Source organism: Silurus aristotelis (assembly GCF_946808225.1).
Source record: "Silurus aristotelis genome assembly, chromosome: 18".
Taxonomy (NCBI): domain Eukaryota; kingdom Metazoa; phylum Chordata; class Actinopteri; order Siluriformes; family Siluridae; genus Silurus; species Silurus aristotelis.
Window position 1 is genome coordinate 17418128 of NC_139591.1, and position 11506 is coordinate 17429633.

The window sequence follows — 11506 nt, forward strand, 5'->3', positions numbered from 1 at the left end:
GGCCTTTTGTGTACATAGATCTTCGAAGTTCAGCTCATGGAAAAAGGGGGCAAAAACAATAGTGTTGCATTTATACTTTTGTTCAGTATAGATATATACTGATACTGATAACAATTCCGATCTTGACCCTGATACTAATACAAGCAATGGCACTATTAAAATACATACTGGTACTTAGACTTTTATTGGTACTGCTACAGACTCAGAATTGTGTAATTGTGTAAGCATTTGCTAAGAAGTACCCAGCTTGAGATGAACAGAACTGAACCATTTCAGAACTGCAGAGCAGAGAAAAATTTACTTCATACATTGGACTTAAGTGCATGAACTATTTTAATAGAGAAAATCATAAATGATTAATGAAGAACACAAAAACATATTTAAATCCTGCCGTTAACTGCGCCCCAACTGTAATGTCTTTACTCCCCACTAGAGGGCGGCGCCCCACACTTGGGCGTCTATGTCTTATATGGCTATACATAGTCCAACACAATTGGTCCTTTCGGTCACGTGAGCAAAATGGCGGCTTCTCAAAAGGTCGGAGAGCTTAGCCCTCAGACAGTAATACGCCTCGAAACGTTACAAAATCCTGAAAATGAAGACGGACCCCCAGCGAAGAAGTCCGTATCACATTTTAAAGTGGAAGGGATACTCCGTGAATCCGCCAGGGAGAAAAGCATTTTCGTACAAGGAAAGGTACAAAAGTTTAAAAGTCGCGCGATGTTAGCCGTTAGCTAGCGGCATTGTTCCTTCACAAGCATAATGTTTGAAGTAATACCAGGTTCCCCCTTTCGAGGGCACTGATTGGGCGCTGTTTACGATTCAACCCGCTTTCCAATCAAGTTGCAGAGGTCTATTAGTGTACAATTGTACGTTTTTAAATGTCTTATTTGTTAAATATTCAGATTACAGTCATGTATCTCAAGTTTTCCCGAGTTTTTCCTACATGAAGGAATATTTTAAAAAGACTTCTATTTGCCATCTCCAGCTTGATTTTACCTGCTATTAATCTCATTAGAAGGGCATGGTTTCTTTAGGAGGGTATGTCTGAATCTAAACATGAATTCTTTTATTTTCTATTTTAATCTCATTTATGTTTCTTTAGCTTGATGAACAGGAGGCTATAATCATCCTGGAGAAAACCCCAATCTCACAAGCTGTCGTTCCAGAGTTGTTGTTAAGCACGCAGGTACTGGAGATGAAGAACGACATATACAGCACCTACCATCTCCAACCACCACCAAACCTCAACGGTAAGAAACCTGGATGTCTGGTATGCCGACACGTACATATCTGATGGCAGGTAAATGAGGTATTTCAGTGATGTATTTTGTGCCGTGAACTGACTTTATGTAGATCTTGCATGTAGCTTTAGAAAGTAGCCAATATTTCTTTTTTTATTAATTCTGTCTCATCTGCAGAAATTAAGACCACCGTGATCTGCCCAGCGACGGAGAAACACTTCAAGAAGTACCTGCGTCAAGAGGTGTTTCTCATTGAGGAGACTGAGGATGATTATCAGTCCATCACACGCCCTTACATAATAACAAAGGCCTTGAGTGTGGAGGTATGTCTCCTCCCTGTGATGTTCAGTAACTTAACAAGCACATCTGTGTTTTCTGTGTGCTTTTTTTTGGTTTTTGTTTTGTTTTGAATTTAAAATATTGGCACCCTGCCTTGTGCCTGTCTCTGGGCTGCCAACCTCCTGAGAAACTTTTCCTGTTTTGACATTTAGAGTTATGTGATTGGATACGCCCAAGTTCATATTCATTTTTCGAGTCATGAAAAGTTTATTTACACTGTTTTATAATGTGGAAAGCTATAAAGACATGGGTGATATATTTTTGTTCTTGCAGTGGGTTAACAACATCTTGGAAAAGAAATCTGAGGCTGATAGGATTATTTTTGAAGATCCAGACCCGCAATTCGGTTTCATCCTGATTCCAGATTTCAAATGGGACCAAAAGCAGGTTTGCGATTTGTCTGATTTTAAATGCTGTGAATGAGATTATTTGGGGTAACTAGAATACAATTATGATCAGAAAGCATTGTTTTTCAGCTGGACAACTTGCATCTGATCGCAATCGTATATCCACCCGACCTTAAGAGTTTGAGAGATCTCACTTCTTATCATCTTCCTTTACTGATAAACATCCGTGAGAAAGGACTGGTATGTAAATGGCTTTAAATGATCTTTCTTTATGTTGAATATTATGTTTCTTGGCAATATCTCTCTCTCTCTCTCTCTCTCTCTCTCTCTCTCTCTCTCTCTCTCTCTCTCTCTCTTATGGTTTTGCTCTTCATATTGAGGAATAGACCTCTCGCTCCTGGTAGAACGTGTTTTGAAACTTACCCTCTTTCCTAACAGAAGGCAATCGCAAAGCGCTACAACATCCCGGCCTCAAAACTGCGTGTGTTGCTGCATTACCAGCCATCGTACTACCACCTGCACGTACATTTCATTCTTCTGGATTACGAAGCTCCAGGGTGTGGTGTGGAGAGAGCGCACCTGCTCACAGATGTCATTCAGAACCTGCAGATGAACTCTGAATACTACCGAAAACACACGTTGACCTTCCCACTACTGGCAGATGACGCGCTGCTGAGCAAGTTCAAGGAGGCAGGGCGATTTTAGATTGTTTGTTTGTTTTTGTTTTTTTAACCTAATGCTAGTTGTGTGTTTGATTGAGAATGTTAAGGCCATTTGTGTTCCACTGTAAGTCTGAAAAGTTTTCTCTATTGTATTTTTATGTTTTTTAATGTGATTTTTGAGGGTTTTTTTTAATTTGTTGATTTTTATAAAATGTTGACTCTTTCTTCGATGTTCTTAAACTTCAAACACGACCACATTTGTTGCTGAACTCCAGCTTTTTAAATGTATATTTGAAATAAATGACACATTCTGTTCTTGTTTTCCACGCTGTGAAAATTAATTTGTTTGCAAATCTGAGGGGCCTCTTTGTAAAATTTGTGGCCCCTTGGAGGAAGATTGAATTAAATCTTGTACCATTCACGCCTTCAGAGAAACACTACAGCTTCATAAAAGTGTAGGAAACAGTTATAAATGTAATCTTTGAAAACACGTTCTTGTGAATGGGGTTTTTAACCAGATTGGTGTTTTTCTGTTTGAGTGTTTAAAGAATGATTAGTAAGTACATTGCATTTGTGTTTCTGGTCAGTTCATAAAAAGTTTTCAGTTCTGTAGCAATGTAACAACTGATTATATTAAAGCAAAAAAGAGTTTTACTTGTTACTTGTTGCTCTTTATTTGGATTTTAGAATCGTGAACAACTGGACATCAGCTATTCAAAATTAGTCATTCTATGTGATTTCACCCGTCAGTGTGGTGTAATCGGCGAATCATAATAGTTTGACCTGATCCTTGTGTTGTTGAACGTTCTTCTAAATTATATCCACTCATTTTTTTTAAGGGTGATTATCTTGATTTTAAAATATGTTCAATGAATTAATATCTGGAAAGTGTCTTGGTGAACTCAGCACATTTTGAATTTTTTTAATCCTCATCAAAACATTGAGCTTTTGTATATTGTGCATAAAATTGGTGACATCTTAGAAGAGACCAAAACCATCAGTATTCAGTGTTTCCACAAAGGTAAATGGTAACCAAAATTGATTAGCACTGATGTTTTCCTACAAATGGAGCAAAACCATGTGACCAAAAGTAACATAGAGCAGTGATTTAGCTCCCTTTTATTTCTGTTTTATTCCGCTAACTAAAAAATATTCGAAACTGATCTGAATTGTGTCCAGGTTCCTGAACCTGAAAGGTTTAAGTGGAATGAATGCTTAAAGTGTTTGGTTTTATTAGAATTATTGAAGGGAATATGGTAACCCAAAGAACATGGACCTGAGAGTGTTGTGCATGGGGTTCAGAGAATACTTACGAATAATCACGAATGTGATTGAAGGATTGCTTTGTGAATTAGAACCCCCAAGGGGTAAAATCCATGCAGTGGGTCGAGGGGGGGGGCCCTTTGGAGCGTTTCTTTTTTGGAGTCCATGACACCGTATACAACCCAAAACAGCACAAATAAAATTTTATATTAAAGTACCATAATAATCTCGTTCAGAGTTGTTTTGTTTTTTTGGCGATATCTAAGACATGCAAAACTTTGTTCGGAACTACATTTCCTTTGTCAACTGTATCATGTGCCCAGGATTAGAGCATTTCAATGCGGATTACGTTTTCTTTCAAGGACCCCAATGGTGTGTTTTTATAGAGCGAGTAGTGGAGAAAAAGAAGTTTGGTCCTGCCTCGTGAATTTTGTTTAAAGCTTTTAAAAAATTAAAGTGGTACATTGAGTGTGCTTTGGTGGATTTGCTGCTAACCTCTGTGTGAGTGGAGGTAAGTTTAGATTTTTTTATTTGATGTATTTGATGTGTTTTTCTTCTTAAAAATCTGTCATAAAAATAAGTTGGTTGTTGATGTTTAGTAAGTGGTAGGATTTTGGTAATAAGAATTTTACTGCATTCAGACTCTAGATTTTAAGAAAAAAATCTGACATTCAAGAAATGCCATTAGAAAAAATACTCTTGCTTTCTCTTTTTTTGATACATAACCTCTACTATTAAATACAACAAACACAGGACTAAGAAATCATTGCGGAATGTAATTACATTATCTTTCTCTTTTTTTTATGTTGAACATTTTTACTAATTTGTTTCCAATGAAGGAATGTTGCAGTTCATCCATAAGGAGGTTCATGATCATGTAGCGGAACACAGGATTCCACAGACACGGCTCGTGACCAAGGATGGTCACTGTAACATTGAATTCAGCAATGTCGCTTATCACAGCCATTTTGCTTACCTAATGGACTTCTGGACCACCTTTGTTGAGATCCGTTGGCGTTTTGTTATACTTTCTTTTGTCGCTGCTTTCACGGGAAGCTGGTTTGTCTTCGGCCTGCTATGGTATTTCATCGCAAAAAGCAACGGGGACCTGGAGGGAGAGAATGTCCCTGATGGCCATTTAAAGTGTATTGAAAATATAAACGGTCTCACAAGTGCCTTTCTTTATTCATTAGAGACACAGACGACCATTGGATATGGTGGGCGAGCTTTGACAGGTCACTGTGCCCAGACAGTAGCCCTTCTCGTTGTCCAATCTCTAATGGGTGCCATTATAAATTGCTTTATGTGCGGCTTGATTCTGGCCAAAATCTCCCTCCCGAAAAATCGAGCAAAAACTGTTACTTTTAGTGACACTGCTGTGATCTGTTTGAAAAACGAAACTCTGTGCTTGCAGATCAGAGTTGCCAACCTCCGGAAGACGCTGCTTATTGGCAGCCATATTTACGGCAAGCTCTTGAAAACCAGTGTCACTCTGGATGGAGAGCCCATCATCCTAGACCAGGTCAATGTTGACTTCCTGGTGGACGCTGGCAAAGATAACCTCTTCTTTATTTGTCCGCTGACGTTGTACCATGTAATTGACACTTCTAGTCCTTTTTTGGAGATGACTGCTGATACACATCATCAGCACAACATTGAGCTGGTGGTCTTCTTGGAGGGCATGGCCGAATCCACGAGTTCCTCATGCCAAGTTCGCACGTCCTACATTCCAAGTGAGATCCAGTGGGGTTACTGCTTCCTGCCCATCATCTCCCGAAACAAAGGGGGAAAATACCATGTTGACTTTTCGAATTTCTCCAAAACTGTTCCCGTAGCCACGCCTCACTGCCACAGCTGTTATCTAAATCAACTAAACAAAGATCTTGCACTTCATCAGCATGCACAGCGAGGCATCGACAACCCTGGGTTTGAGGTAGTTGCTACCGAAGATTTAGTGAACAATGTGCAAAAGTGACTTTTGGCTGTAAAAACCAATGACATTTTAGTGCTGTCAATGCTCTTACAAGGAAAAAACATACACTAAACAGGGGTTTCTCCAAGACCGGGGTTAAGAACCTTTAGCCTAGAACAAAATGCTGCTTTAAAACAAAACCCGACTGAAAATTGAATAAGCATGACTGTTTAGGATCAACCTAAACCAATCATTATTAGCATGTCAGTATGGAATATTTGTTTTGAATAAAAAAAGGACAAATTCGGTGTTCCTCAGGGTTCTACAAGATGGCCTTTCCTATGTTCACTCTGCATGTTATCTTTGGATGGTAACCACTGTGTGGTTAGTTATCCTTTACTCATATGTAATCAACAGACTTTCAGTTATAACTTTTTGTTTAAAGACGGTCTGGAGCCGAAATCCCACTTTGTTTGCAGGTTGTGTATTTTCCTAATTAAACATTTTAGTTTTTCTTTTTAAAGTGGAATATTTACTATCTTTAATTTGTTTTAATAACTACATATGGCTCATATTAACTTCAGGCTGCTAATCAACATGACTGTCTCTTCACTCTGAGAACAGTTTGAGGCAACTGTAAAAGATTTCTCCTGCCTGAACTGCTTGCAAAATCGCCCTCAAATACAAGAGTTGAAGTTGAATCCATTATATTTAATTGAAAATAAATAAATGTGATATAAATTAAGTCACTATTTTTTTCGTTGAGGTGCAGGTGCAATTTTCAGTTAGCATAGTGCAGGAATGGAACATGAAACAAAAGACAGGCGTTGTTTCTAAAATAACTTTGCAAAAAAGATATATTGTCTTTATTGTGCATATTTTCCAAACTTTAAAATATATATATTTTTTATGTGGAAGTCCATTTCCTGAAAAGCCCAACATAGAGCTTTTGACATGGCTAGAAAAGGGAGCAGCTCAGGTTATCTGTATGGCGGCATCTAAGCAGTTTTAGAAACGTTTCCACTTTGTGAGCATCCTTTTTGAAGCATGATAGCACATTGTAGTCTCTCAGTACATGCTCCTCCATGGCAGGAGCAGCAAGGTGACGTGCCAAGCTCTCATTATTTTCCAGATCCAGGCCTCCTTCGTCCAGCATCTGTGCACACAAGTGAAATAGTTAAAGAATGTAGAATTTCAGTTGCTTTGGCTGCATTAAGTAAAAATTATGATTTGAGACATCAGGGAAAACATCTCCAGCTTCCTTATATGTACCTTACTCATAAGGACAAGTACTCCTTGCTTAAGGTTCATCAATTTGGTTGACATCCATCTGGTCTTGCTGAGGAGGGCACTGGGAGCATTGTCATACCTGTCTAGAGAATCCTGCAGGTCACCCAGGGGATCAATCCAGAACTGAACCAGAATCAGGATTGAGTGAAGAAGCCATTTGTCCTGCAACAAATACGTTTTTTTTTTCTTAGCAAACCTTCACATGTTCGTTGTCAAATTTTATATTGAATCAAATTTCTCTAAAAAATAGTGGAAAATAGTGGGAATAGTAGAAATTACCGAAATTTGTTGAATTTCCATTTTGGATGTAGGAATATGCACAAGACTGGATGTGCAAGAGTTGCCTCCATGGCCTTGATAAGCAGATATCGATAAAGGGATAAACATCTCCTCCTGTAAATCATCAATAAATTGTTGATACTAGATACACATTTAGCAAAGGCAGAAGAAATCTGAGCAAAGATTAAAGTAGTTGATTATCAAAGTTTTTGCATAAGAGTCTGGCTCTAGCTGAGTTTAAGTCCCAGTTGACAAAGATAAGTAAGTTTATAGGGATAAGTAGAGATTTTTCTGAACATACAATGGACAAATATATAGTTCTTCATAGTGCATTTAGTCTTCTTTTTTGTGCCTTCCATTAGACATCTTAAAAGTTTTGATGTCTGGTATGCTTATTAATAAAAACATGCGTTTAGATGAGGAAGGCACGTTGTTATTTGCAGTTTATAGTCACCTATTATTATATACAAACATTATTTATGATCGCACCCTCCCATGCTATTTTCTAACAAATCAATTTGTTAAAGCTTTTGCTAATTTTCCAAATTAGATATGATTTCCAAAAATCAAACAAAGTTTTATTTGCAGTATTGAAATCAAGTATACTACTATGTTAATCTATTTTACCTTTCTTTCTTCAGAAAAAAAATCTACTGATATTTTTTGTGGGGTCCTGAAGGTTGGAAATGATACAATTCTTAAGTTACATCTCTGAACCTATTCTTGTTGTAGATATTATAGAAATAAGGGAATTCATTGGAGGTGGTATCAAGTGTCTGATCTTCCCCAACATTTGTAGTACAGATTAACAAGGGTTCTTTCTGGGGTTCTTTCTAGAATTTATTAAACTGTTTAGGGTTAAAGTTTAGTTTTTATAATGGTTCAACTTCTAACTTTTTTTTTGCAAATGAAATACTCAGTTATATGCTTCTACACATGAACCATTACAGGTTTAGAGACATGCAATTTCGAAAAACGATTCACAAAAATACATTTTATAAAATCTCATTCATATCAATAATCGCATTAAGTGATCATGTGATCACCAAGGCTTGCCCACACTGAGCTGCTTTACAAACTAAATATAAATTGAACCGTGGTTATATCTACTCACAAACAATGTCCTGGCCTCGTCTGACATGCGATAGATGAGCTCAGCATGCTGGATGGCTCGATCTAGAAGTTTCTCTACAGAAATGGAACACCTTGTGCCTGTAGGATCCCGATCTGAGCAGTCCAGAGCTGAACCCAGTCCCAGTAATCCATTTACAGAGCACAACAAGACCCCCATCAAAACCTGAAGAACTGAAAATACAGTGTCAGAAAAACATGATTTTAAAATGTCATGTAGATGTGAGCTGCAGTGTTTTACTGAGCAAATACCCTGTGACATGCTAGCATAAAAAAAAAAAAAATCAATGACAATGATGTGAAACTAATACGTTTTTCCTCTATACAGTATACATATCACTTTTTTATTTTTAATACTAGCACATCATGCTTTCCATAATTTATTGTTACACTTTATGTTGACCACAAAATAAAGTGCGCTCTATTCTTTTTCTTTTGCATTCAAAATGACTAGGAGTCTGGAAAGTATGTCTCTCATCTGTCCTAAAGATTTTTTAGTGCCAAAAAACGTCCTAAAAGCACTGACACTGGAGACTCGTTCCTTAAATATAAGTTAGACATCTTTGATTAGATACTTTTGTGTCTTCTTTACAAGGTCTTGTCGCAGAAATGATAACATTTCACGAATTAATAAAAAAAATTACACCTTCTGATCAATCGAAAATTCTAAGGTTCTTCTGTAAATAAAGCCATATATAAGCATATCTAGGTTTGTTACCTTTCTGTATTAAATAATACAAATAAAATAGATACAGTACCTTTGGTTTGGTTCATGATTGCACTGTGCCTGTATTACCTGTACATTGTGGGGCAACAACACCTTTTATACACCGCGTACTCCATGAATAAATCCAGACATTTTTAAATTCAAACATAAGTGGTAAGGAGATAGTTTGAGTCACGGATAGTTTGGACCAATGATTTTATGCAGCATCTCTGACAGAGGGACAGGGATGAATCCTGGAACATTGTGTCAGCTGCTGTTTCTCATAAATTGTAAAATAATGAATTTACCACAATTCAAGTAAAATAAAAAATGGATTCAGGTATAAATAGTGACCAGTTTAAAGATGGTAAAATATTAAGGAATGGTGAGATTTACTATTTGTTTTTATTATTGATTATACCTTTGAATACTTGTAAAAGAAACTACATTAATAAATTATATTAATATATAGCTAATCCATCATGCAATGCAAAGTTGAAGGTTCTGTCCCTGAAACGTGGAAAAGTTATTTTCTTTTCTTGAAATAATAATAAAAAAATAATAAATAAATAAAAAATAGAAATAGAAATACAAATTCAGAGCATGAAATTTTGCATTTAATTAAAAAGTATTTCCTTTGTTTATGTATAATCTTTAATTTATTTTTATAATTTTTTTTTATGCATGGTTTTAGTTCAATTAAGGGTCTTAAAATATAGTTTTAAAATATAAATAATGTCGGTATTTTATTTTATTTATTTCACAAGTGTACATTTAATTATATACTGTATGTTATAATAATGTTAACTTTACATATTCCCCTGTGCTTATTGTCATACCTTTTCATGTCATTTCTAATTTTCTTAGATCTTATTACATCTTGTATGGTATTATATGTATGTGCTCTATAAAACGGTTTCTTCTCCTATTATCTTCTCCTTTTTTCTTCTCTTCTTCTCCTGTCTCCCAGGCACCTGGGCTACAAATGTGTCTGTGAAACAATAACCAAGTAATTTTTGTTTCTTCTCATATTTTTTTCTTTTTCTTACAGGAGTTATTCCTGAACCCCAGGTTTTGAACACCTGAATTATAAATTCTTTTTGTCCTGAAGAGTCTGACTGAAACTGACTTTAACAGTTAAAATCCTTTGTGCATAATGTTATAAAGTTAAATCCTCATTTGCCACTTTGTGAAACCTCGTCTATTTATCCTTGACATTTCAGGTTTTGTTTTCACATGATTAGGGGATCAGATGATATTTGCAGACAAAATCTCTAGCAGTTATTTTTATGATTGGGGAAAATCTTCAGCATGCCACATAAACTATATGGACATTTTTTGGACCTCTTCCCCTGATTGTTATAATAATGTTAGAGAAATACAATTGTATAAAATGTCTCTGGATGTGGTAGTATTACATTTTCCCTTTAATTGAACTAGGAGACCCTGTTCCAGCAATTGGAATGTTGACTGCCACCCCTGGACGTCTCATTGTGACTCAGTACCCAAATTTAGTAATGCCCTTGTAGCTGAATGAGCACAAATCTCCACAAGCACACTCCAAAATCTAGTACAACATTTTTCCAGAAAGAGGTTGTTATAATGGCAAATGGGGATTAGATAAGGAATGGAATGTTCAGAAAGCACATATGAATCTTATGCTTTGGTGTCCACAAACATTTGTTCATATACTGTATATATGCAGCAGTTCTGTACGCAGTAGTTCAGTTGATCAAGAGTAGAAATGTTTGTATCTGAGAATAGTTATTGTAATTTTTGCAACTGTTTGCAATAATAAATAAAAAGTTTGTGTTTGTTCTCAAAAGTATTTAATCAACTAATTTAAATTATTTAATAAATCAACCCAGTAACTTTAATAATATTAATCGTGTTATGTGTACACATTTAATTCATTAATATTTAATAGCATAGAGGTTCTCTTGTACAATTAACAAAATCTTTTGTGTGCACTATTATGTGCAGTTACACATTATGAATGGTTTACATTTATTTGTGATATTCTGAATGATTCAAAGAAGGCGAACAAATATTGCTTGATAATATTCTCATATTTTTCTTATATATTCTTTAGCTGTCTGATTAAGAAACCTTTGCTTGGATGGAGGACTTTCCAATGTTACCATTTTGTGACATTGTGCAATTTAATCATCCTGTACAAGTAATGTTGGTGCAAATCACAGCAACCTTGCTTTAAAATAATATCAAACAGTCTTTACTTTATCATCATATTAAAACATCTCTGTTTATGGACAATTGGGAAAATAGTACTTTTGGACTTGTGAGACTGTTCTAAGCCGTTGTAAAACAGTGTG

The 11506-nt window shown here is 36.0% G+C and overlaps 3 protein-coding genes across 3 annotated transcripts; 2 read left to right on the forward strand and 1 right to left on the reverse strand.

Annotated features, from left to right (window-relative positions):
- Nucleotides 1-490: 490 nt before the first annotated feature.
- On the forward strand, nucleotides 491-2915 carry dcps (decapping enzyme, scavenger). The gene is made up of 6 exons (XM_083567502.1): nucleotides 491-696; nucleotides 1106-1253; nucleotides 1422-1567; nucleotides 1857-1970; nucleotides 2060-2170; nucleotides 2369-2915. Exons 1-6 carry the CDS (start codon nucleotides 520-522, stop codon nucleotides 2633-2635), a joined length of 963 nt encoding a protein of 320 aa, XP_083423628.1. The 5' UTR covers nucleotides 491-519; the 3' UTR covers nucleotides 2636-2915.
- A 1333-nt stretch (nucleotides 2916-4248) lies between these two features.
- Nucleotides 4249-6449, forward strand: kcnj1b (potassium inwardly rectifying channel subfamily J member 1b). The gene is made up of 2 exons (XM_083568309.1): nucleotides 4249-4366; nucleotides 4695-6449. The coding sequence occupies exon 2, from the start codon at nucleotides 4697-4699 to the stop codon at nucleotides 5828-5830; it is 1134 nt and encodes a 377-aa protein (XP_083424435.1). The 5' UTR covers nucleotides 4249-4366; nucleotides 4695-4696; the 3' UTR covers nucleotides 5831-6449.
- A 276-nt stretch (nucleotides 6450-6725) lies between these two features.
- Nucleotides 6726-9241, reverse strand: smtlb (somatolactin beta; the record flags this gene model as incomplete). Its single annotated transcript, XM_083569435.1, has 5 exons — nucleotides 6726-6923; nucleotides 7040-7219; nucleotides 7337-7450; nucleotides 8451-8641; nucleotides 9226-9241. The coding sequence occupies 5 exons, from the start codon at nucleotides 9239-9241 to the stop codon at nucleotides 6726-6728; spliced, it is 699 nt and encodes a 232-aa protein (XP_083425561.1).
- Between the last annotated feature and the right edge of the window lie 2265 nt (nucleotides 9242-11506).

Coding starts and splice junctions, on each gene's coding strand:
- kcnj1b (XM_083568309.1), top strand. CDS start 4,697: ATGTTGCAGTTCATCCATAAGGAGGTTCATGATCATGTAGCGGAACAC.
- dcps (XM_083567502.1), top strand. CDS start 520: ATGGCGGCTTCTCAAAAGGTCGGAGAGCTTAGCCCTCAGACAGTAATA. Junction 1,254..1,421: donor ACCACCACCAAACCTCAACG/GTAAGAAACCTG, acceptor TCTCATCTGCAG/AAATTAAGACCACCGTGATC. Junction 1,568..1,856: donor CAAAGGCCTTGAGTGTGGAG/GTATGTCTCCTC, acceptor TTGTTCTTGCAG/TGGGTTAACAACATCTTGGA.